The sequence below is a fragment of the Sciurus vulgaris genome (genome assembly GCF_902686455.1).
Source record: "Sciurus vulgaris genome assembly, chromosome: 14".
In the NCBI taxonomy this organism is placed as follows: domain Eukaryota; kingdom Metazoa; phylum Chordata; class Mammalia; order Rodentia; family Sciuridae; genus Sciurus; species Sciurus vulgaris.
This window is the reverse complement of record NC_136475.1, coordinates 77,589,164-77,614,667: the sequence shown is the minus strand read 5'-3', so window position 1 is coordinate 77,614,667 and position 25,504 is coordinate 77,589,164. Positions and strand designations below refer to the sequence as shown.

Here is a 25,504-nt window from a genome sequence, read left to right as displayed (position 1 = left end):
TGCCAAAAACTACCCGCTATTTACTACCCAGTGCGCAAGCGCAGTTGGCCGCTGAACCGGCGGTGTGAAGTTCCACACCTAGAAGGATGGAGGGTGTATGAGGCCTACCTGGTTCAAGAGCCCTACTGGGAGGTAAAGGGCCAGACCCAGTAGGGAGAGCACTGGGCCGGAGCTCCCATTCTGCCTTGGTTCTCCCCTCCACAGGCCTCCCAGGCCTCTGCCCTGCTCTCTTTGGTCCTGTTCCTGGCTCCCTCGGCCAGCATCCCCCTGCAGAACCCCTTTCGGATCCCCTCTCTAGCCCCTGAGGCATCCTCCTGCTCTGGCCGCTACCTGGTTTCTAAGGGGCTAAGGTGGGGTGGTTTGGGAGCCAGTGGCAGTGGGTGGGGGGAAGGAGAGGAGTTCCTGGCCTACCTGCAGCCCCGCCCTCTGCCTGGCGTCTGGATCCCTGCCTTCCTTAGGTGGCGGAGCGTTTGGTCTGAATTGTTTCTCCCCTGGCATTTGTGGATCTTCCTGATCTGGACCCAACCTGTTCAGGGGCTGGGGCCACCCTGGTCTTTCAAACCTAGTCATGAGGTTGGACATGAGTGGGGCTGTTTACTTAAGGTAATAGGAGCTCTGGACAAAATCAGACCCTTCCTCTTCTTGGTTTCCTCTTCTTGCTTATGCCTCTCTAGGCTGTGGGGTAACTGGAGGTCTGGGTAGATGTGGGATCCTGGGAAATGTAAGGGCAAGAGTTCTCCTCTTTAAAATTTGAATTCCTTTCTGGTCATCTGCACTCTCCTGGTAGTCAGAGTACCAGCTCACTACTGTCTTATTCTTGTCCCTTTGGCTCAGAGCATGGCTCATCTGGATGAAGCAGCCCGCAGGTTGTCCAAAACTGGGACAAGTCTCTATGCAGTGCTGGAGCTTAAGAAGGGTGCCTCACCTGAAGATATCAAAAAGGCCTACAGGTTCAGACCCCAGCTCTTTATCGAACCTTGAGATTTCCCTACTTAATTCCTGTTCTTTCTAACTTGCTTTCTGACCCATTTCTAAACCCCAAGAAGTCTTTATTTGGGAGCCAAAGGAGGCTATCACCTTCTTTAGCATGACATGGGAAAAATGTTAGACCTTGACTACTTGCCTCCATCCTTCATACCACATCTCATGCATTCCTCTGCATTAGCTAGAGACCTATCCCTGCCATTCATCCTAACCTTTCCTTCCCAGCCATTCCCCATCTCCTCCCTACCCTCCTTTTGGGTATTGCCTGGGTAGGAGACTGGCCTTGCAGTATCATCCAGACAAGAATCCAGGGAACCCTCAAGCAGCAGAAATCTTCAAAGAGATCAACACAGCCCATGCTATACTGAGCGACCCTAAGAAGCGGAAAATCTATGACAAGCATGGCTCATTGGGAATATACCTGTATGATCACTATGGGGAAGAAGGAGTCACATACTATTTTACACTGAATAGTTGTTGGTTCAAGGTACACAATTTCTTCCTAGTCTCTGACCCTCTTCTCAGACAAAAGTTTCTATTGTCTCATTTTCTGGGTGTGAGGAGGAAGGAAGGAGGGGAACTGCAGTGGAAATACAGAAGAACTGCTGAACTGAGGCCTACCTTCTACCTTTTAGACACTTGTCCTCCTGTGTACCCTGCTCACTTGTTGTTGTTGTTGCTGCTGCTGCTGTTATTGCTGTGGAACCCTGCAACCACCTCCTGAGGAGGCGAACAGGAGGAAATATCAACAGAATGTCCGTACTCAGCCTGGGAGAGCAAGTGAGGACCATAGGCTAGGACTGAGGTCAGATCTGGTTCAGGAATGAAAGAAATGGTTGGGTTAATAAAGACCTGTGAAAATGGCAGTTTAACCCCTAAATATGGCGATTTCAAGTCTGGCATTGAGGCAAAGTGAAGAAAGGGAAGGCAGTTGATATTTTTCTGAGGACCTCATGCCACAAACTGACAGCTTAAATGTATTGTTGGCCTCTTCTGAGCTAAGGAAGGAGGTGGGAGAACAGTAGCTGAGAACAGGTTCAAGGATGCAGTTTATTGTATCTACTCAAAGGAAAGATGGACTGAGGATGTAGCTCGTGTACAAGACCCTGGGTTCCATCCTCAGCACTGAAAAAAGAAAGAATGAAAATGAAAATGATATGTCTGAGATTATCCCTACCCCAAATTGTTAAAACCTTAAAATGGTGGGTTGGCTGAAGTTTATACCAGTGCCACCTTGTGATGCTAATAAGTAACTGCAAGGTAATGGTTTTCTCATCTATATATTAAAAAACTGTTGCTAAATGTTTACGTATATAAATATATGTATAATTCCATCGTAGGAGCAAAAAATAACTCTTCAGATGATGAAGATAGTGACGATTAATAAAATATGAAGAAGACTAAGGTATGTATACTGGAAAGCAGCAATAATTAAAGAAGAAAAGTATATGAGCTAACTTAAGATGAGTTCTTAGTGGAAAGTTTATATCTTTATAGCATAGGTTCCAGGTGTTTATATCCTTACATAGAGAGGGTTTGCTTTAAATCCCGGATGATTTTTCTTTGTGATTAATAAGGTGCCAACTTCTTCTGCCATTAGGTGCTGGCCCAGTTGAGGGTGCCCTCTGCTGCCCAGGCAACTGGACATTGAAGAGAGGAGCAAGTAGCCCTGCCCTGATGTTGACCCCAATTTGACTCCTCTTCTTATCAGAACCTCTGCATCAAAAGCTTTAATAATGTCTCTCCCAGTAAGGGTATGGGTACCACTAACTCTGGCCCTATGGAGTCTCTTAACTACTCTTCATTTGAGCCCCAGTTCTATTTTTAATCTGTGAGAGAGCAGCCCTCCCATCCCTACCTGTATGAGGTCTCAGGCTCTGATGGCAGACTCTTCCTGAAGATTCTTTTTCTGGTGCCTGCCTTGGCATTTAAGCCAATGTGTGGCAGGACCCCAAGCCACTTGCAGCATCTCCACCAAGATTCTGATAACAGAGTATGGTGGGTCCTGTCCCTGAAGCTGCTGCACCAGTTAATCCTCCTTTGTTGCAACTCTGGGTACTGAGAACTCTTAGCATCAATCAGCCTCATTTCTAAGCCAATACATTTCTCTGAGGCTGGTGCCCAAGCTGTGGGTTGTTGCAGCTTCATCTCTGCCACCAAAAGTCAACTTGGGAAACACTCGGGTGCATTTGAGACTTAGGGGTAGCCATCCCATCTTGGATTCTCCCTGACATTACTGACCGGCACAGCAGCCATTGTTAGCCTTAGTTCATGGGGTTGACTCAGTCCCCACATCAGTGCCTGTCTGCCTCTGTCCTTCACCAAATCTTGTGCATCCTATACATTTTGTTCTTAAAGCAGGGCCTGAAACATGATGGGGAAAGATTATGCTTTACCACTGTACCTTCCCCACTCTTGCCTCCTTGTGCTGCCTGTTTGGCATCCTCTTGACACCATTTATTTCTCATCCACGCAGGGCCAGGGGCTAGGGACTCCTCAAATTTGTCTTCTCTCCCTTACTGGGGAATATCAGTAAGGGAATATCAGTAAATAAAAGAGCTTTTGTGCAAGCCCAGTGCATTTGTTGGGCCCGGAAAAAGACAAATTGTGTCTGGAATAGAGAAAATGGCCAATAGTAGAAAAAGACAAGACTGGTAATGAGCCTGGGATGAGCTGGCATGGGGAGTAGAGTCCAGGACAACTGTGGCATTGGGGCCAAAGCTTCCCAGAACCTGGTGACTGTGACTTTGTCAGAGCTCTAAGATTTCCCCAGAGACTGATTCCCTGGTGACCAAAATAGGTCCCTGGCATTCAGATCTTTATTCCCAGCTCAACTTCTCCCAGTTTCCAAGCAAACTTAAAGTCCTTGGAGTGGCCTTAGTGATGTGTTTTTGGACCAAAATCACACTTCTCCAGGGGCATGCTCATACGGCAGGTCCAGACCTGGTGCAACAGCCACCTCTAACCTCTCCAGCTGCTTTCCTAGGGTGACATAAAAAGGGGTTGGGCAAAAAGAAGCACGGGCCAGAAGTTTGGGACAAGGGGCTGACTCTCTAGTCTTTGGTCCCCTCTTCTGAGTCACACAGTCTTGCAGAGGTGGGCCAGGGTCACTGGCTAAGCCTGAGGAAGAGAAGACAGTCGCTGTAGGTCTAGCCAGATCTTTCCTCCCTCCCTGAGCCATGTGTGGTGCCTCTCCCACAAGCTGATTTAGAGACTGTCACTGACTGCAAGGGGCCATTCCAGAGCACGGGGGTCCAGGGCTCACAGGAGCCTTCAGAGTGAGAGCCAGTGAGAGACCCACACCCTTTTTGGCCCACCTTTCACTATCTGTAGTGACACTTGTCCCCGTTGTTGTTCTAAGAAGTCACCCATTCCTGAGTGAGTCAGGGTCATTTATTTGGTGACAGCTGTGGCTCGCCTTACATGAGCTAAATTGGGAGTTGGAATGTCACACAGATGCCCCTTGTCTCCCCACCCCCACTATAATATTAATCTCCTCTCTGGGGAGCAAGGGACAAACAGTACTGCCCAGAGTGAACAAGAGTGGTTTGGGGAACAAAAGGAAAATCACCCAGGGAGGGAGGGATAAAGCTACATGTGCCTGGCAAGGATATCAAGCAAAGAATAGACGTGTCTGGAGACAACCAGGACAGGACAAGTTTTAGAGGAAGGGACAGGAGATAGAGCAGTGCTATTTCTAGAGGGAGCGACAGAGGGAACCTCAGAATCCAGACAGTCTAACGTGAACAAGGAGAGGTCCAGAGGCAGTGAGAGAAGGCCAGGACCAGGGCCACAGCCAGGGCCAGCAAGAGCACTGAGGGGATGAACTTCACCGTGGGCTTCAAGCCTCTGCTTGGGGATGCACACAGCATGGACAGCCTGGAGAAGCAGCTCATCTGCCCCATCTGCCTGGAGATGTTCTCCAAGCCCGTGGTGATCCTGCCCTGCCAGCATAACCTGTGTCGCAAGTGCGCCAATGATGTCTTCCAGGTGGGCTCAGGGTAGGGGTGGTGGGGAACCCGGAAGGGTGCTGGGCAGAGTGCTCTGGGAGGCAGATGGGGCCATGGTGACTGAGGAGCACAAGACCTGGGGTCCTAGGATCCCAAAGTAAGCATGAGTCAGCAGTTGCCCTGTAGGCTGGCAAGTGTAGCCTGTGCCATAGCAACTAGAAGGCTGGCATCCACAGGGGACAGAGGATCCAGCAGAAACTGGGAGGATGTGGTCTCATACCAGCTCTGTAGGAGCTGCACTAAACTCTGCATTTGGTTTGGGGTTTCAGGTTTTGAGATCCTTGTGGAAAATCCAGAGAAGAAATCAATGAAATGCTGAAACATTTAAAGTAATAATGATAAGTCCTGTGATGAAGCTCATAATGACAGTAGAACTATTTGTAAAGCCCAAGGCATCAGTTTTGGGAGACAAAGTTTGACCTAATGGGCAGGATATTGGGATTTCTTCCCAATTTCAGCTCATACCTGTGAGTCTTCCAGACTGTTCTGTAAAGAGGCCTACCAGCTAAAAGCTATTGAGGCACGCAGACAGAGGCAGAGAAGAAATTCTCTAGAAGTGCAGCCAGTTTGGGTTGCTCTGTGGTCATAGAGCATAGCTGAGCAAAGTCACAGATATCATTTTGGTACTGATTTCAAAAATAAAAGCAGCATATACCAGAATGGTTTATAAATGGTGGGTTTAAGTAGGCTACAGATCAGAGGTTGGGAAGAGTAACAGGTAAAATTTCTCTGTGTGTGTGGGAGGGGGGGCATGTATACACCCAAAACTGCAAATGAAATAAAATCTTTGGATCAGAGCCATCTGGCTTAGCATGCATGTCAGTGATAAGAACATCAAGAATACGTATTTGTCAATAGTATTAGAAATTATGAGGAAATGTGACAAACACAAGTGATTTCTTTTCTTTTGCTTTTATTTATTTATTTATTTATTTTTATTTTTATTTTTATTTTATTTTTTTGATGCTGAGAGTTGAACTGAGGGCCTTGAGCATGCCAAGCACATGTTCTATCATTGAGCTACGTTCCTAACCACAAATGACTCTTTTTTTGGTACCAGTTTTGGAACTCAGGGGTACTTAACCACTGAGCCACACCCCAGCCCTTTTCATTTATCTTTTTTTTTTTTTTTTTTTTTTTTTTTGAGATAGGTTCTCACTAAGTTGCTTAGGGCCTCTCTGAGTTGCTGAGCTGCTTTCAAACTTGCAATCCTCCTGCCTCAGCCTCCCAAGTTGTTGGGATTATAGGCATGTGCCACTGTGCCCAGCTTACCTCAAGTGATTTTTAACTTAACCAAGAAAATACTTATCTTTTAGGCTCCTTGGGCCAGCATGCTGGGGAAAAGAATGAACTAAATCAGGCCATTGCCTACCGTTGCCTTCTCTGCCGGCACCTTCAGCACCCTGAGGTCTCTCCTGCCCTGCCCCATCTCCTTTTATTCTAAGTGTCCAAATGTGGCATCATTTGGCAACAGAGCCATGCCTTTCCCTCTCTGGGGCCTAGAATGGATGCTATGGCCACTCACCCTAGGCTTCAAGTCTTGCCCACCACTTGGTATCTCCTTTAGTTTAACTCCAGTGCCTGGCTAAGATGCTGGGGAGGGAATTGCAGAAAGATTTTGCCACACTTTCTCATGAATTTATAATGAAACGTCCTCTCATTAGAACCTGAAATATATGAATCAAAGAGAAGTTTGGAAAGTTAAGGTAACATCCTCTAAAGAACTGGCCAGGATGTTAAAATACAAGTCACACCGTGTCATCTGGCAGAGAGGCCCATGAATAGCTCCTGTACAGAGACTAGAAGAAGTTGAAGTGTCTCCCCCTTGTTAGAGGCAATCCTCTGTATCCAGGAGCACTGTTTGGGTTCCAAGAAGCTTTAGAATACTGATCTGGGCCTAGAGTGACCCGGAGATGATCCGGGTCAAACCCTGTGCAATATCAGGACACAGTGATTTACATCTATAGTCCCAGCTACTTGGGAGGCTGAGATGGGAGGATTGTTTGAGCTCAAGAGTTTGAGGCCAACCTGGACAATACAGCAAAACAGCGTCTCAAGCTGGGTGGGTGGTGCCTGCCTGTAATCCCAGCCACTTGAGAGGCTGAGGCAGGAGGATCACAAGTTCAAAGCCAGCCTCAGCAATTTACCAAGGCCCTGAGCAACTCAGTGAGACCCTGTGGTTAAATAAAATATAAAAAAGCCTGGGGATGTGGCTCAGTGGTTAAGTGCTCTGGAATAAAAAAAAAAAAAAAAAAAAAAAAAAGACAGTGACTCAAAAAACCAACCAACCAACAAGCAAACAAAAACTGTGCTGACTCTTTGGGAAGAAACATGATTCCCAGGACTCTGGAATGGTTCTATGGGTCTGGAGTGGTGTGCAGCATTGGAAGTGCAGAGCACCCCTGGACCCTCCACAGACAACAAAGAACATCTGCCTGCCTCACTGCTTTATTTGGGAGGACTTGGGGGAGGCTGACCCAGTTACCCAACTGCAACTATGTATATGCATCTCAGCAGAACTGAGATCTCTGTCTGAAAGATGAGCATATTTAGTTTTTTCACACATTGCCTCCACATTTTGACAACTCCAGGCATAATCAGATTGTTTTCTAAGTATGGCGACAAGAATAGGACTTTGAGTTCCTCTATCTTCAAACCACTTAGGAAGAAAATCTTTAGAACATTGCCTAGAAAGTTAACAGTTACGAAAGTGACACCAGTACACCATATTTAAACTTTCATATGCACATTTCTTCTAAGCACCATAGAAGTAGATATCATGAAAAATGAATCTGCTACTTACCTCAGACCCTCAATTTCCTTCACCAGATAGAAGCAACCATTACTAACTTTCTTGGGAATCCTTCCAGGAAATGTTCACACTTAGGTTCGTGTTTGCACATATAAACATACTTACACTAGACTAATGGCCTTGTTCACTTACTCCCCCTGGTGCTCATTCCACACCCACACATTCAGCTCTGCTTTCCTCTTGAATAGCCGTCTAGTGTTCCATTGCAATGACTGGACCACAGTCTATCTAATCCATCCCCTGGAACCTGTAGATGGTTTTCAGTTTTTGCTGTGCTAAAATCTGCCGCGAGAGCCAACATTGTAGAGTGCTTGCCTAGCACATGTGAGGCACTGGGTTTGATCCTCAGCACCACAAAAAAAAAAAAAAATCAAATAAGGTTATTGTGTCCATCTACAACTAAAAAATAAAAATAACAAACAACTGCTGTGATGGACAACAAACAAATTTAGGGGGAATTTGACTTTATAAGATCAGGGTAACTAGGACTGGGGTTGTGGGTCAGTGGTAGAGCACTTGCCTAGCACATGTGAGGCCCTGGTTTCGATCCTCAGCACCACATATAAAAGATAAATAATATAAAGGTATTGTGTCCATCTACAACAACAAAACATTTTTTAAAAAATATCAGGTTAACTAGACAGCCAGGAAGCAAAATCTGAAAAGTTAAAACATGTAGTTGAAAATGTTGAACAGGATTAAGGATTTGGGAGAAAATCAGCCATAGACCCCCTTCACCCAACCCAGTCATTTTCATTGTTTGCATATTACTTTCAAGTCCTTATCCCCACACATAATTTCACATAGTTGCCATTATAATTGACTACTTCTCTTTAGAGCTGTAACACATCTCTCTTTCTCTCTGAACTGAAACAGAAAACAGTAAAATATGACATTAACCCTCTCTAATTTCTCCCTCCCTCTTTCTCTGCACTTGCACCTACTCAGCTACCAAGAATTTTGACTAGAGCGAAGCTGTTGGTGTGGGAATTTGACACAAACATCTTCCCATGTGTTTCTGTATTTGTAAACTCTATTCGCGTCTGAACTACTTTAAAGCAAGCCTTCAGTTTATTTTTGTGTCTGCCCCCACTATACTGTGGGCACTTACTTGTTCAAGCTGCAACCTGTTGTAGCTCAGCAGGTCTTGTAAGAAGGTTGCAGCTTTTCTGCAGGAGGTCCTGCTGCAGAGGGACTGATGGAGAGGAGCAGTAACAGAGAGACCTTCTCCCGCGAAGGGTTGCTTCACTCCACCCTATTCCCGTTAATTGCCTGGACCCCATGTCACCACATAGAGGTCTCCAGTGGAAATCCCAGCAGCCTGCCTCCTGGACCACTCACAACTGCTGCCCAGGGCACCAGGACTTCTTAACCCTGCCTTGGGCAGGTCTCCATGAGAAATTAGTTCACTGAAGTTTTGCGAGTCAAGTCAACCCACTAGCAGGGCTCTTGGTTTGACTTTGGTAGGGAAGAAGCTTGGTTTCATAACAAAAACCTGTACTGAGGTTTAGTACCCCTGTCACCAGTTTCTTTGGTAACCTGCCACGTGATACAAAGCAAGAGGCTATCTGGGCATGGTGGCACACACCTGTAATCCCAGCTACATGGGAAACTGAAGCAGGAGGATTGCAAGTTCAAGGCCAGCCTGGGCAATTTAGTGAGACCCTGTCTCAGAATAAAAAGAGCTCAGTAGTAGAGTGAGTTCAATGCCCAGAACAAAAAAGAAAAAAGAGGTAATTTCACCTCTTCAAGCCTGTTTAACATTTTTAGATTAAGAGGGTATTTAAAACTGATTTTAACATCCCTTGTAATTCTACCAATCTGGTTTTGGAAATTTAAGAAATATGTTCATTTTTTAAGGATTTTCTTTTCTGTAACCAGTGTCCTCACTTGGCCTCCTCTTCTGCTTGTCAGTGGTCCTTTTGGTAGTAGGACTCAGTTTATCTCCCCCTGAAGGGCGGGGGCTCTTCCCTAGACTCTGTCAGCCCTGGCTAGCCCTCTTCTCAAAATCCCTGTTAAACCTACAGCTCAGCTTCTACAGAAACCTGTATTCTTCCAAGACTTTGCAACTTTTCTCCAAATGTCTGGTCTCTGCCCACCAGGGTCCTGTCATTTCTCTAGTGTGTTCTGAGCGTCTGGCTCACGGAGCCTGACTGATCCACCATTCCTCACTGGCAGGCCATCAGGTTAGGCTTACATGCTGGGCCTGTGTCCTACATCAGCCTCTCCCTGGACAGGTAGAAAAGAGGGAAAACATTCTGAGGTAAGTATGGATTTGCCAGAGTAGCTGCATTTATAGAGTTCTCCCTGGATGGAACACTACTACCTGAGGTTATAGAACATCACACAGTGACTACGGCAGAAAGCACCATGCAGCCTGTAGGAGACTGATAATGGCATGGATGCCACACTAAAGTCTGAACAGAGATAGAATTAAATCCATTTCTTTCTTTTTTTTTTTTTTTTTTTTTTTTGGGAGGTGGGTACTGGGGATTAAATCCAAGGCCTCATGCATGCTAAGCGCATGCTGTGCTGCTGGGCTACACACCCAGTCCTGTTCCATTCCATTTTATCCTTGGCAGTGAAGAATGAACAGTTATTTCATGCCCTGTGGTTCTGTGTGTTCATTTATTGTTAAGGTCTGGATTAGGATTTTTACTATTTCCTTTGTGTTTACACAGTGATTTATAATTTATGGTGTACCTTCACAGACAGTATTCCATTTGAATTAGATAGAATGGATCAGGGAAAGAACATAGGAAGCAGGGTATAGTCACACAGAGAGACAGGGTAGGGACATAAATCCTGGTGTTGAGTTCTTTTTCCTAGAGTGATAGAATTTCCTCTCAGCATCACATTGTTGGCACATGAAAATTTAATTCCTGGGGCTGACTCCCTTGTATAAAGGTAACATATAAGGAAAGAACCAGACATTTGTGCATACAATAGAGCCTATCAGTTATTTTTTAGTCTTGAAATAGGAAGACAAACAGAAGCAGAATATAAGATTTTGCTAACCGGATAGTTGGCAGAGAGATCTTCAGTCCAGTAGAGACTGTCAGCTATAAAGATGTATTAAGGAGATTGTCATCACCACCCAAGAGCCAAAAATTCCTATTCATGATGAGAAAACATAAGGATTTATAGTCAGAGCAGAGAGTAATTTCATTTTCTTGCCATGGGACATGTGTCAGTCTATGAAATCTATGATTCCTTTCCAAGACCAAAGTTTTAAAATGAATATATATATAATACATATGTTTATTTGGTAAGCCAATTGCATTAGAAGGCAGATGCACCCTCAACAGGGGTGATCTTGCTGGCAAGGGGGCAAAAAATCTTATGCTTGTTATGTATAAAGCACAAATATAAGTATAGTATATAAAAAGTTGATCTGCTGTGTTAACATTTAATGGGGTAAAGTGAACTATTAGGTGTCTAGTGGTGGCACACCCCTGTAATTTCAGCTACTCAGGAGGCTGAGTCATGAGGATCACAAGTCTGAGGCCAGCCTCAGCAACTTAGCAAGGCCCCAAGCAATTTAGTGAGAACCTGTCTCAAAATGAATAAAGAAAAGAAAGAAAAAAGAAAAAGGACTGGGATGCAACTCAGTGCCATGAATTCAATCCCTGGTACCAAAAAAAAATTAATTTTTTTTAAAGCCCCAAAAGAATCCTGGAAAGGATAATAAAGAAGGAGGTCTGAAACCAGGTGCAGTGGCACATGCCTATAACCCCAGCAACTCAGGAGGCTGAGGCAGGAGGATTGCCAAGTTCAAGGCCAGCCTGTGCAAATTAGCACAGCCCTAAGCGACTTAGCAAGACACTATTTCAAGATAAAAAAATAAAATAAAATAAAGTACCCCTGGGTTCAATCCCCAATACAAAAGGAAAAAAAAAAAAAAAAAAAAAAAGGAGGAGGAAGAGGAGGAGTGGGAAATGCCAAATTGTTTAAAGCATGTTTGATAGACCGATATATGTGCTTCTTGATAAACACATTAAATAATGAGATTTAGCAGTGGCCTAATAACTACTATAACTTAGAAGTAGTGTAAGTGTAAACTGTTTTTTTTTTTTTTTTTTTTGAGATTTCAGCAACAACTGTAATATGATATGAAAACAACTTCAATTTCTGTAGGTGACAGTCACAGGTGCTAAAACTGTTTTGTGCTTGCATTCATCACTGAGGGAAATGCTCCATTTCTGCTACAGGTTAGAGAAAATAAAGATGTAATTCTTTTCCCATCCACGTTCATAGACTCCTTGAACTCTATGGATCTTTTGGGGCTTGTGGCCCCCAAATGAAATACTCCTGTGCTGGGGCCATCAGTGTCTTCCCAAGTACCCTGGTTTGCAACTCCAGAGTCGTTTTTGACTCCCTCCTCTCCCCAACACCCCACATCCAAGTGACCGACCAGTCCTACTGATCCCATCTCCAGTGCTGTCACCACTTAAGGGCAGGCTCTGTGGCTGACATTGACCATGGCACTTGCTTCCTAGTTGATCCTTGCCTTTAGCTTCTCTCCCTCCCATCTATCCACATTACCTCTCTTCAATTAGTATTTACTTCTTTTTCACTCCCAATTTAGAAACCCAGCCTACAAAATCAAGTTCACATTTTCACCCTCGGATTCAAAGATTTCCATGATAAAGACCTACCTTCCCAGCTTCCCCCAATGACTCACCTGTTGGCAACCTGAACTTCTATAGTCCTGTCTCCTGAAACGCTTTCCAACCTACCATCTCCTGCTGTCTAACCTGATTTCAAGTCCCTCGCAAGTGGCATCTTCTTAAACATCCCCCACTTCGTACTACTGTCCTTGCTAGTTGTGTCCCCTGAAGGGTTTTCTCTGGGTGACTAGTCTTTAATATGGCACTCTAGCGCCCCCTTGTATTCGGGTCATATCTGAGCATTGCATTTTTTTAATTAAAGGTCTCCCTGCCCCTGCAACCCCAAAATCCTTGTTGAAAATTTGGAAATCATAAAAAATTTTTAAAAAGGGAGAAGGATGAGACCCACAACTCTACCACTCAGTAACAGTTATTGCAAAACTATTTAATTTTTGTTTTATGCACTAATTTGTAGCCTATACAGAGAAATTTGGAAAATGCCAATGAATACCAAGAAGAAAAATGTAAATCACATGTAAACTTATACTGTATATATAGATTTGTATCTTGATTTTTAATTTTTTAAATTTTATTTTTATTATTGGGAACCAGGGATTGAACCCAGGAGCACTTAACAACTGAGATATATCCCCAGCCCTTTTTATTTTTTATTTTGAGACAGGGTCTCACTATGTTGCTAGGCCCTCACTAAGTTTCTGAGGTTGACCTGGATCTTATGATCCTCCTGCCTCAGCCTCCCGAGTCCTGATTTTTTTATATTTTAAATTCATAATTTGAATATCTCCTATGTTTTTAAGAACTCTATTAAAGATAGTTGTATATTACATTGTTACTCATTTACATTTTCCTTTATCATTAAAGATCCAGATGGTTTTCAACATGAAAAAGCAATTTTATTGTTTATTCTGATTAAAAAATAATCATACATAATAAAAATAAATACATAATAAAAAATAATACATAATAAATTTGTATTATGTAACATTCAAACCTCATAGATAATATGAATTATAGAATATACAAATCTCCCACAATCCTCCTTTCTGAGGAACAAATACTATCAATAGATTGGTGTATATCCCACAAATTTCTTCTTTATAGTAATTATGTATTACAGAAAAAGGATGCATATCAAGTGTAATGTTCTAAAATTGCTTTTTCACTTAACAACTTGCTGATATTTCCCTGTGACAGTGCACACACACCCCTCTCATTCTTTTGGACAGCAGAAGACAATTTCCTCGAATAGGTGACCATTATTAAACCTTCTATCTATGCATAGGTACTTTCCATCTTATCCTGTTGTTTCCAGTGTTCTGGTGAACATCTTTTTGCAGAAATTGTTATGCGCAAATCTTTGTAATTTGGATTGTTTCCTTGGGATAGATTCCAAAGTGGAATTACTAGATCATCTTTGTGTTCCCTGTAGTTCATGATTTTGTGTCCTGAATAAGCACTTTAGAAATATTTCTTGGGCTGGGGGTGTAGCTCAGTGGTAGAGCACTTGCCTAGCATTTGTGAGTTCCTGAGTTCAATTCCCAGGACCACGAAATAAATAAATCAAAATATTTCTTAGACTGGGGTATAGCTCAGTGGTAGAGTGCCCAAGACTTAGCATGCACAAGACTCTCAGTTCAATTCCCAGAACCAAAAAAATATGTATGAACTTGATAGTTAAACTTGGTAAATCATACTATGTGAACACTAAAGGGTAAATTCGAATGAGGGTGAGGAGTAAAGCTACTGTTAATCAGTTATTTTAGGAACTGCTTACCACTGACAGGAAGAGGGCGCTCCTGGGACACTGTGGGTGGGGGACTCGCAGAAGAGATCCTGGCTCACAGGATTCAGAGGGACTTAGTGGCCTCACTGTGTGAGAAGAGAAAGCTGTTCAGCAACGACCAACTTCCTTGTCTCATCTCACGTCCAGGTGCACACATCAGCAGCTCAGGGTATTTGAAATGCTTGCCATAAATCTTTCACTTAAGGCTCCATGGTCCAGAAAACATCAGCCCTTGAAAGGATCTAATACTAAGGATACTCTTCATATCTGAGGACATTGGAACCCTGAGAGAAGGGACTTACACAAGGTCCAAAATGTCAACCCCACAACCAGGTCTTCAGATAAGATGCTTCTCCCATATCATGCTGCACTAAAAGCCCTCTGTTAAAATAGAGACATGTTACCAAGAAGGGGTAACTATTTTATCTACATATCCAATACAGATGATTTTCTCAAAATAGCTACTCAACATTCGCAAACACTTTGGGACCTGAGTCAGAGAAATTTTGATAAGGGCCCGATCAGGAAAGGGGAAGCATAAGTGTCCCAATGTCATTTTTATTTCACCTTCTGTATTTTTGCCAAAGTTGTGTGCTACCTGTATTATGATTTACTACAAGTTCTATTTTTAAAGACTTACTTTTAAAACCCAAACCTTTACTTTTCCTCTATTTCAACAATACAATCCATAAAAAATTCCAAATATTCTATTACCAGTTAAATTTAGCTCCAGTACCAAAGGACACATGTATACATTAGTCAGAGTCTAGCAAAGGAAGTGGGGTTGGGGGTTGGGCAGGTGCGAACTTGACTGAAGCTAACATGGAGAGGAAGGCTGCCATGGAGGTTAAGAGGAGGGCCAGCCAGGCCAGAGGTGGCAGATGGCAGGAGGAACTGGGCTTCAGAACTGGGAGGGGACCAGCAGACCTGGGGATGGAAGGTAACATGCAAAGTGCTAGATGGTTGCATCTTGATCAAGGAGCAGCACCTGCAGGGGAGGTGCAGCCCCTCTCCTGGCCTCCTTCCTCTCTCCTGGGAGACAGGCCCTTCAGACAAAGGACTTAAGGGTGGACTGCTTGAGTGAGTATTGATGCCTCTTAGCCTTCTGGGTCCCAAGAGAAAGGTGGTGATTGATGAATGGGATGAGCTGCTACAGAAGTTTCTCTGGTAGGTGGTGGAGGACGAAGGGATGGAGTGCTTCCCAGCCCAGGACAATCTTTGAAGTCAGTCCTGACTGTAGGGAGTTGAAAGGAATATTTTTAACGAACAAACAAAAAACAATTACTTTCTCTTTTTTTTTCTTTTTAAATTTTGTGGTAAAATGCAAACATGACATTTACCATCTTATTTTTTTTTTTCTTTTAAGAGACAGTGTCTCACTATGCTGCCCAGGCTGACCTGGAACTCCTGGCACAGGCATCCTCCCACATCAGCCTCCCAAGTAGCGACGAGTAGAGGCACTCCCCACTGCGCCCAAATGGTCCTGACCATTTTTAAATGTATAGTTTAGCAGCATTAAGTACATTCACAGGGCGAATTCATCTCCAGAACTGTTTCATCTTTTCAAACTGAAGTTCTGTATCAACTAAACAATAACTTTCTAGACAGTCACCAAGCTGTAGGCCTATAATCCCTAGGACTCTCAGGAGGCTGAGGCAGGAGGATAGGGAGTTCAAAGCCAGCCTCAGCAGCTCAGCAAGGCCCTGAACAACTCAGTGAGACCCTGTCTCTAAATAAAATATAAAAAAGGGCTGTGGATGTGGCTCAGTAGCAAAGCACCCCTGGGTTCACCCCTGGTACCAAAAAACAAAATGAAACCAAAAAACCCCTCCATTTCCCAATCCCCTTTCTTCCCTCGGCTCCTAGCCACCACCTTCCCCCTTTCTGTCTCTATGAACTTGATTATTTATCATATAAGAGAAATTCCACAACAGTTGTCTTTTTGTGTCACTTAGCACAATATGTTCACTTAGCATAATATGTTCTAGGCTGGTCCATGCTGTAGGCTGGAGTCCTGATTACTTTTATCTCTTAATTTCTGCTATAATCGATATGACTTTTAACAGCATTATCCATTCTACTGGGCCAGATTTGGGAGGGTTCTCTGTGAAAAATGTTGCTCGAAGGCTGTGGCTGTAGCTCCGTGTAACAGAGCCCTTGCTAGCATGTGTGAGGCACAGGGTTTGATCTTCAGCACCACATAAAAATAAACAAATGAAGGCATTCCATCCATCTAAAAACCAATTTTTTAAATGTTGTTTGATTCCTCTCCCTCATTCTGTTAGCTCTCTTTTGTTCTCCAGCTGCAATCACTTACATCTCTTCTTTAATCAAAAAGACTGAGTTTTCTTCATTTCTTTATAAACGTTAGGTTGAAATTGTATAGATCCTGGGGATTCCCTCTTCTGAAGGGAGTGCTTTGTTCTTTGCTTGCCCTGCTCTCCTTTTCTTCTGGAGCTATCTTGGTTTGCATCTCCTGGACCCCTCCTGCTTATCACTCCTCTTTGAATAGGGATTGTTTTATCTGCACCCGGAGGTGAATTCTTGACTCATCCGCAGTGTTTACCTTGGCTTTCTTTTGCTGTTTTAAATGCAAGCTGGCTGGCTGGTCAGATGTTGTCATCAGTTTGCAATCTCTGTTTAGTCATTTGACTTCTGTGGTGAATAGAGGATATGACCTGAATTAATAGGTAGTCGAGGTCTCACTTTGGCTATGTCATCTCAGAATGTTTTGCACAGGGAATCCTGTGAATGGTCTCCCACGGAGGCACGTACAGATCTCTGGGAAGAGGTCTCCCCTGCGATTTTTGCCATTTCCTCTCCTCACAGACTAGCAGGTCGTTCTGGTTGAAACCCCCTCCCTTACATGCTCCATGGTACCCAGAGTTTTGATTTGATGGGTCACCTTTTGTTTATACAACTTAAACAAGTATGCTTAAATAACTTCAATCCACAGTCGCATAGTTGATTTTCAGCCTGTGGTTTCTTTCCTCCGTGAAGGTCAGGTATTTGATTCATCATAACCCTATATATATATTTATGCATACATGTATATATGTGTGTGTGTGTGTGTGTGTGTGTGTGTGTATACTGACTTTAGAGTCAGAGTGCCTGAGTTCAAAGGTCACCTCTGCCACCTTTAGCTAATAAATGTGCAATTTATCTAACTTCTCTGGACCACAGTTTTCTCATCTTTGAAATGGAACTAGTAGTGACACCTGCTTTAGAAAGTTGATATGAGGATTACATGAGTTAATACCAGCAGCAAACCTGACATGAAGTAGGTCCTTAATAGTTGTTAGTCACTGTCATTACATTTCTTGCAGGGGTGAATGTGTATCTTCTTCACCTTCTTTACAAGAAGCTCTGCAGGATGAAATTCAGTAATGTCTTGAAAACCCATGGCACAGTGCTTGGCACATACAGATCCTCAAAACAATGATAGAATGTTAAGTAATGAGCCTCCCGCACCTGTGTCCCAGGGAGAGGAAGGCTACAGGGAGGAATGGAGGTGCAGAAGAGAGGATACCCCAGAGTTTGTCTTTGCTCTGAGCTAGATAGAGGTCCCCTTTCCTCCCTTCCAACACTGACTGAGCACCTCTATATCTCAAATGCAAATCAAATATAAGTAAGATCTTTCCAGGAGCTTGCAGTCTTATAGTTCTTTCAACACTTCCTTACCCACTAGGATTCTAAATATTGATAGGTAATTGTATTAAGCAGACAAAAGTCTGTCATACTTTTTAACACATTCCCTAAATTAAGCCCAACAATAGTCATATTATCCTAGTTACTGAGGAGGACAGATGCATAAACCCAACCTTGAATAATATCGAATACCAGGTTTATGATGGGCCAAAGTGTTAATTTCTTGTGACTCTCAATAAATTTAAGAAAAATGCAGTATGCACAGCACATGTCAGTTACTGTCCCCAAGCTAAGCTGCCCACTTCATAATGGGACCATATTTCCTGCCCATGAACCTTGCTACCAAAGGAGCAAACAAGACTCTTGACCTGGGTACACCTTGTGTATGATGGGGCACTGTGGCAAACACTGAAGGGTCTTTCAAAACTGGTCTTCCAGGTGGTGGTGTGTAAGGATTTAGAGAATTTCATGGAACACATTTGTAGGATACATCTAAATATGCAAAGTCAAAAGTCATTCTTGTCTCCATTTTTCTCTAGGAGTGTTTGGTCTTCCAGCAGGTCAGCTTGAAGTGCTGTGGGGTGTACCTTAGTGGTAGAGCATTTGCCTGGCATGTACAAGACTCTAGATTCAATCCCCAGCACCAAAAAACAAACAAACAAACAAACAAACAAAAAAGAAAGTTGGGCGCACTGGTGCATGCCTGGAATCCCAGTTATCCAGGAGGCCAAGGCAGGAAGATTGCAAGTTGGAGGCCAGCCTGGCAAGACCCTGTCTCAAAATACAAAAATAAATAAATAAATAAATAAAAAGACTGGGGTGTGGTTCAATGGTAGAGCACTCTGGATTTGATTCTCAGTACCACAGGAAGAAAAAAAGAAAAGAAAAGAAATAACAGTGTCTTGAAGAAGGAAAAGTATTGGTGGACAGCCCAGGACTGCCTCATCAGAGACTAGCTCCTTGATTTTGTTGTCATTCTCACCCTGTGTCTACTATCTCATGGCTCAAGACAGCTGCTCCAACTTGACCCATCCCATCTTCATTCTAGCTAGCAGAAAAGAAGGGGAGAAGTAGAATACACCCCTTCCATTAAAGATATTTCCTAAAAATTGCACCAAACATTTCTATTTACCTCCCAGGACAGTCACCTGTCCCCATCCAGCTGGAAGGGAGGCTTGGATATGTGGACTTCATATCACTTGCTAAAACTCAGGGGCTGTAATTGAAGAAGAGGTGACTATGGGGGAACAATGTGCAATCTCTGCCAGTCTTTCATCTCTACTTCTCTCCATAAATTGATTCCTTTCTCCTTCCTGTAGACCAGTCTACTCTGTTCATAGTTTCTGAATGTCACACTTTCTGGGTTGGCCACAATGTACACTCAGCTCACCCACAAGTCTTTTTCAGTTCCAAAGCAGCACACAGCATAGCCATTTCAGCCCCTAGGTCTTCCAGGTTCCTGGAGAGAACCCTTGATTGGTCCCTCGTGACGAGCTCCTCAGCTCTGAGCTAGTCATCTCTTGTGGGGCATTGCAGGACGCTCCCTTCTAGGATGGGATGGAGCAGTTCTCTGGGAAGGGGTTGTAAGTTCTCTGGTAAGCCAACTTTCCCTATAATCATGCCCCTTGCCCTGGATGCAAGCTGTTTGCTTGTCCTCAGGGTAGGGGTGCATTATTTATTATTATTATTATTATTATGCTTTTTTTGGTACTGAGGATTAAACTCATGGGCACTTTACCATCCCTAGTCCCTTTGATTTTTTATTTTGAGATAGGATCTCACTAAACTGCTGAGGTTCTTGCTAAGTTGCTCCTACTTGCCACCCTCCCATATCAGCCTCCTGAGTCACTGGGATTACAGGTGTGCTCCACCTCACCCTGCTAGGGGTGCATTTTGTTCATATATTTAACCCGGAACCAAGCAACTACTTGGCATACTCAATATCTGATGTAAAATTAATAATCCAATTTAGTCTTTACCTACACAGGTTGAATGCTTGACAAATTTACAGAGTTTAAAAAAAAAGAACCACCCTAAGATTCCATCTCACCCCAATTAGAATGGCGATTATCAAGAATACGAGCAACAACAGGTGTTGGCGAGGATGTGGGGAGAAAGGTACACTCATACATTGCTGGTGGGGCTGCAAATTAGTGTAGCCACTCTGGAAAGCAGTGTGGAGATTCCTTAGAAAACTTGGAATGGAACCACCATTTGGCCCAGCTATCCCACTCCTTGGCCTATACCCAAAGGACTTAAAATCAGCATACTACAGAGATACAGCCACATCAATGTTCATAGCTGCTCAATTCACAATAGCCAGACTGTGGAACCAACCTAGATGCCCTTCAATTGATGAGTGGATAAAGAAATTGTGGTGTATATATATATACAATGGAATATTACTCAGCCATAAAGAATGATAAAATTATGGCATTTGCAGACAAATGGATGAAATTGGAGAATATCATGCTAAGTGAGATAAGCCAATCTCAAAAAGCCAAAGGACGAATGATATCGCTAATAAGTGGATGATGACACATAATGGGGGGAGGGAAGGGTTAGTGTTAGGGTTAGAGTTAGGGTTAGGGAGGGGGGCAAGTATGGAGGAAGGAAGCATTGTATAGAGGGAAAAGAGGGGTGGGAGGGGTGGGGGGGAGGGAAAAATAACAATGAATCTAACAACATTACTCTATGTAAATTTATGATCACACAAATGGTATGCCTTTACACCATGTACAAACAGAGAAACAACATGTATCCCATTTGTTTACAATAAAATAAAATAAAATAAAAATAAAAAAAGAAGTGCCAGGGGCAACACAAGAACCCAGGACTCCTGACTCCCAGTGCCCGAAGCAATTTTCCAGAATGACCTGGTTAATTCTAGTTTCTCTGCCTCATTGTTCAGCACTTGCACTGTGTGTGCCAGACGGCAGGGGCTCTCCCCAGGTGTGGACACTGGCTGCACCACTCAGCCTTCCCGCCAAAGTTTCAAACTGAGCCCCTCTGGAGAGACCTCATCCTCACTAGGCCTTGGCCAAAGCTGGAGGGATGCTCAAGGAGCTTGCTGAGTAACGAGACAAAGGCCAGAAATTAGCTCCTGGGCCACCTTTCCCTGAGCCGCTCCCAGGGAAGGACCAGCCATAGAAAAGAGCTTATGCCTCCCCATCACCCCCAGGGGTCCTACTCCTCAGCCCCCAGGACCTTTCCTCCTGCCTCCTCCAAGTTCCAGCACCCTCACTGTTCCTGTTCTCTTGTGCCACCTATCCCCACAGGCCTCAAACCCTCTATGGCAATCCCGGGGCTCCACTGCTGTGTCTTCAGGAGGCCGTTTCCGGTGCCCATCTTGCAGGCATGAAGTGGTCCTGGACCGACATGGTGTGTATGGCCTGCAGCGAAACCTGCTAGTGGAGAACATTATAGACATTTATAAGCAGGAGTCCTCCCGGTAAGCTGTCAGGGACTCTTGCCTCTCGCCTCTCACAAGGTCAGGGCCAGGGACTCTGCCAAGGAACCCATCAGGGCCAGAAGGGAGGGAAGGAAACAATCAACTGCCTCTTCAGTTTAGAGATGAGAGGACTAGATCCACAGCAGGGAGGGACTTGACCTAGATCATACAGGGATGGCAGACTCTGATTCCCTGGTAGTGCATCTCCTTCACCCTCTCCTCTCTGGATGGGGCTGGGAGTTCACCAGCAAGGCCCTTGACCTTGCCAGCCCTCCATGACGTCCAGTGCTGTGGGACAGCCTTGCTGCCTGGAATAGAGACTTGTCTTGGATCCAGGTCTTTTCTACCTCTTAGCCCCATGTCTTCCTGAAATTGAGAGCACCGTGGAAACCACTCACCCCCCACAGCACGAGCAGCAAGGAGGTAGTGGCAGTTGAGTGGAGGCTCAACACTTTGGGTTCACCTCCCTGGCCCCTGGCCCTCACTGCCACCCTGCCTGCTCCCCTCTAGGCCACTGCACTCCAAAGCTGAGCAGCACCTCATGTGTGAGGAACACGAGGAGGAGAAGATCAATATCTACTGCTTGAGCTGTGAAGTGCCCACCTGCTCTCTCTGCAAGGTCTTTGGTGCCCACAAGGACTGTGAGGTGGCCCCGCTGCCCACCATTTACAAACGTCAGAAGGTATCAAGTGGAGAAGGGAGTGGGAGTGGGGGCTTAGGACAGGGTTGGCCTTTTTGCTCCACTTGCTTGTACAGTATAGCAGATCAGGGCTAACAGCGCAGTTCTATGCTTGATTCAGTGCTCGACCCTGAGTAAGTTACTTGACCTCTCCGGCCCTCACTTTCCTTAATTATAAAACAGAAAGTGGGAATACCTACTTATGAGGTTGTTATAAGCATAAAATTAGATGAAAACAGATTTCATTGTGGTGGACTACAAGGTCACAAGGTCCCCTCCCTACACAACTAATTTCTGCACAAAGTATAATTTTAAAAGTAGATTGGTTGGCACAAAGGAAGTGAAAGGAATCTCCAAGTGGGGTAGGGCAGGGTGAGGAGGAGAGAGCCAGATGAAAACAGAGCCCCTGGCAGCCAGCAAAGACAAGATACCATTTCCCAGAGGGCTGATGCTGGCAGTATCCCTGAGCCTGATAGAAGAGGCGATGCCTTCAAATCCCTAAAAAGTGGGAGAGCTGCCTCTAAGATCCCCAAGACCCCAGGTTAAACTGAAATCCTGGAGCTAACACCATCAGCTGCACCACCTGGCCTTTGACAGAAGCAAATGCAAATTCTGCCAGGAGGAAAATATCCTCAATTTAGCCCTTAGGTTTTGTTGATTAAGATAAACAAAATATTAGTTCACAAGATACACTGAGGAATGTACTCTATAAGTGAAGTCAACAGAAGCAAAAATTTCAGTTTAGACCCTTGAGGAATTCAGATGTTGAAATTATTAAATAATAGAAAGTCATTATGAATAAAGCTTTTTAAAATATGGAATATTTTTCAGAAGCAATAATAGAATATCAAAAGTGACCATGCATATTGGACAAAGCACCAAATAGAGCTTTTAGAAATTAAATTATAATTACTGAATTAAAACATTCAATGGATGAATTAAGTGAAATTTCTCTGGAGAAAGAATTAATGAATATGACAAGAGGACTGAAAAAATATGTATAACGAAGCACTAGGAGGTGAGAAGGTTGAGGACAAGAAGCATAAGTCTTATCAGACTCCCAGAATGAGAGAATAAAGAGAATAAAGAAGAGGCAATATTATCTGAATGGATATCACAGAATTTTTCAGAACTGATGGAAGACATAAATCTACTGATAAAGCACTAAGCCAGTGCCTGGCACATGGTGGTATTAGGACAATGTTTATTCCTTTTTCATTTGGTGGTGGGATGCTGCTTCTCTCTACCTCTTTCCAGAACTCATAGAATGTTTCCATACTTCCTAAATAGTTTTAAGTCTCTTAGGTCTTCGGTTTAGAAAGTTCAGTCTTGTAGGCAGCACTGGCTGGGGATACAGGGATACAACTGCAGGACAGGTCCTCCAACTCTTAAGAGCTGACTCTTGTGTGTGGTAGAGTGAACTCAGTGATGGCATCGCAATGCTGGTGGCAGGCAATGACCGTGTACAAGCAGTGATCACGCAGATGGAGGAGGTGTGCCAGACCATCGAGGTGAGCCTGGGCTGGGAGGGAAGAGGGGATGGAGACTGGCTGGCCTGGAGATTCCAAGCTCCAAAGACAGCTTCTCCTCTCTGATCTCTGGTCAAATTGGCAAGAAAGATTTTGGGCTCCTGGAAGTGGTGGAGTGTGCTTAGGCTGTTGGGTTGAATCCCAGTTCTGCTGCTCACTAGCTCTGTGACTTTGGCCAGTTACTTAACCGATCTGTGCTTAGGTTTTGTTTTTAATTGCATAAAACAGTGATGATGATAATGGCATAGTGGCTATCTCATTGAATCTTTTGTGAATTAAATGGAATAATGCCAATCAAAACCACGGCTAGGGATATAGATAGCACCCAGAGAAGTTACTTTGAGATATCATGTTCTCTAAAAGATCTGGGTTGAATTCTGGCTGTGCCCCTAACTCAGGTAGAACCACGGTCAGGTCACTTTAATTCTTGGCTCTCTTTGAGTTCCGTTAAGTGGGGAGCAGTACGAATATCCTGCTCTCCCAGCTATAAGTCTCAGCCACGCCCTCCCCCTTGCTCCGGGTCTTTCAGGACAACAGCCGCAGGCAGAAGCAGTTGTTAAACCAGAGGTTCGAGACCCTGTGCGCGGTGCTGGAGGAGCGTAAGGGCGAGCTGCTGCAAGCCCTGGCCCGGGAGCAGGAGGAGAAGCTGCAGCGGGTTCGCGGCCTCATCCGTCAGTATGGAGATCACCTGGAGGCCTCCTCTAAGCTGGTGGAGTCCGCCATCCAGTCCATGGAGGAGCCGCAGATGGCGCTCTACTTGCAGGTTGGCCCCGGGGGAGGGCGGCAGCCGGCATAGTGGCTGGAGTCAGGGGGGCATTGGCACCTGGAGACCCAAGTTCAGGTCTTATCTCTTGTACCTATTTGCCCCCATGAGCCTGGCCAAATCACTCCCTCTGCGGTCGCTTTCTCCTGAACGACCTGTGATATGCATTCCCACCTACCGCGCAGGACTGTGGTAAGAAGCAGACACTGGGCTTTACCCGGCTGGCCCAGCCTTACTCTCCCCTCTTTTTTCTTCCCTGCAGCAGGCCAAGGAGCTGATAAATAAGTAAGTAGGCCCCGCGGGAAGGGAAAGGAAGTGGCCGCCGAATTTCTCTGGCTCTGGGAGGGGCTGAGGGCACCCGGGGTTTGCCCGCTGAGCAGCTGTGGCCACCGCAGGGTCGGGGCAATGTCGAAAGTGGAGCTAGCGGGACGGCCGGAACCAGGCTACGAAAGCATGGAGCAATTTTCTGTGAGCGTGGAGCACGTGGCCGAAATGCTGAGGACCATCGACTTCCAGCCGGGTGAGAGAGCCAGGGAGGGAAGGAGGGACTGCACGTCCAGAACCTCCGTACGGGGTGAAGTGAATATGACCTCCAGCATAGCGAGGACTCCACTTCAACTGGCTTGCTTTCGGCCCAGGCGCTGCCGGGGAGGAAGAGGATGAGGAGGTGGCGTTGGACGGCGAGGAGGGCAATGCAGGACCAGAGGAAGAGCGGCCGGACGGGCCAGAAGGTGAGAGTGGTGGGCGTGGTGCGCGGCCTGTCTGGCACTCTCATGTTTCCTTCTCGGGTGATTGCCTTCCCAGCCACAGCAGGGCTCGCCGGCAGCCCCCTACTCCTTTCAAGTGCCACCCAAGCCCAGAGCTACAAAGGAGCGCCCCCTAGCGCGCATAAAATAAAGCTCTTTCCCACCATCCATTCTGGAGCTCTAGACCAGGTTGGGTTTGCAAGAAACCCGTTGACTGGGGAAAGGCAGTGAGTGAGCCGAGCTTCGGGGCTACCATTGTCCTGTGGGACACCCGCCCATCGAGCTTCCTTTGCCTGGCACAGGGCTGCACTGACCCGATCCCTGATCGAGAGCCCGCGCGCACGGAACCTGGTGCCAGCGTCCTGGAGTATCTGCGTTAGAGGCCACTGCCACCACGCACAGCCGCGCCACGCGCCAGGGGAGGGCCTCAATAAAGGACTTTTGCGTCCCAGATGCGTATCTCGTTTC

General features: G+C 45.1%; 2 protein-coding genes across 2 annotated transcripts; both read left to right on the top strand.

The window, feature by feature from the left end:
- Positions 1-837: 837 nt before the first annotated feature.
- DNAJC5G (DnaJ heat shock protein family (Hsp40) member C5 gamma) lies at positions 838-1,811 on the top strand (the record flags this gene model as incomplete). Its single annotated transcript, XM_079109932.1, has 3 exons — positions 838-950; positions 1,210-1,471; positions 1,620-1,811. 3 exons carry the CDS (start codon positions 838-840, stop codon positions 1,809-1,811), a joined length of 567 nt encoding a protein of 188 aa, XP_078966058.1.
- A 2,694-nt stretch (positions 1,812-4,505) lies between these two features.
- On the top strand, positions 4,506-25,489 carry TRIM54 (tripartite motif containing 54). The gene is made up of 9 exons (XM_079110074.1): positions 4,506-4,974; positions 21,147-21,319; positions 21,830-22,001; positions 23,414-23,509; positions 24,057-24,290; positions 24,553-24,575; positions 24,686-24,810; positions 24,929-25,021; positions 25,339-25,489. The coding sequence occupies exons 1-9, from the start codon at positions 4,807-4,809 to the stop codon at positions 25,347-25,349; spliced, it is 1,095 nt and encodes a 364-aa protein (XP_078966200.1). The 5' UTR covers positions 4,506-4,806; the 3' UTR covers positions 25,350-25,489.
- Positions 25,490-25,504: the final 15 nt, after the last annotated feature.

Bases quoted from the DNA above. Each gene is read 5' to 3' on its own strand.
- TRIM54 (XM_079110074.1), top strand. From the start codon at position 4,807: ATGAACTTCACCGTGGGCTTCAAGCCTCTGCTTGGGGATGCACACAGC. The intron at 4,975-21,146 runs GTGGGCTCAGGG...CTATCCCCACAG, and splicing joins GCGCCAATGATGTCTTCCAG to GCCTCAAACCCTCTATGGCA. The intron at 21,320-21,829 runs GTAAGCTGTCAG...GCTCCCCTCTAG, and splicing joins TATAAGCAGGAGTCCTCCCG to GCCACTGCACTCCAAAGCTG.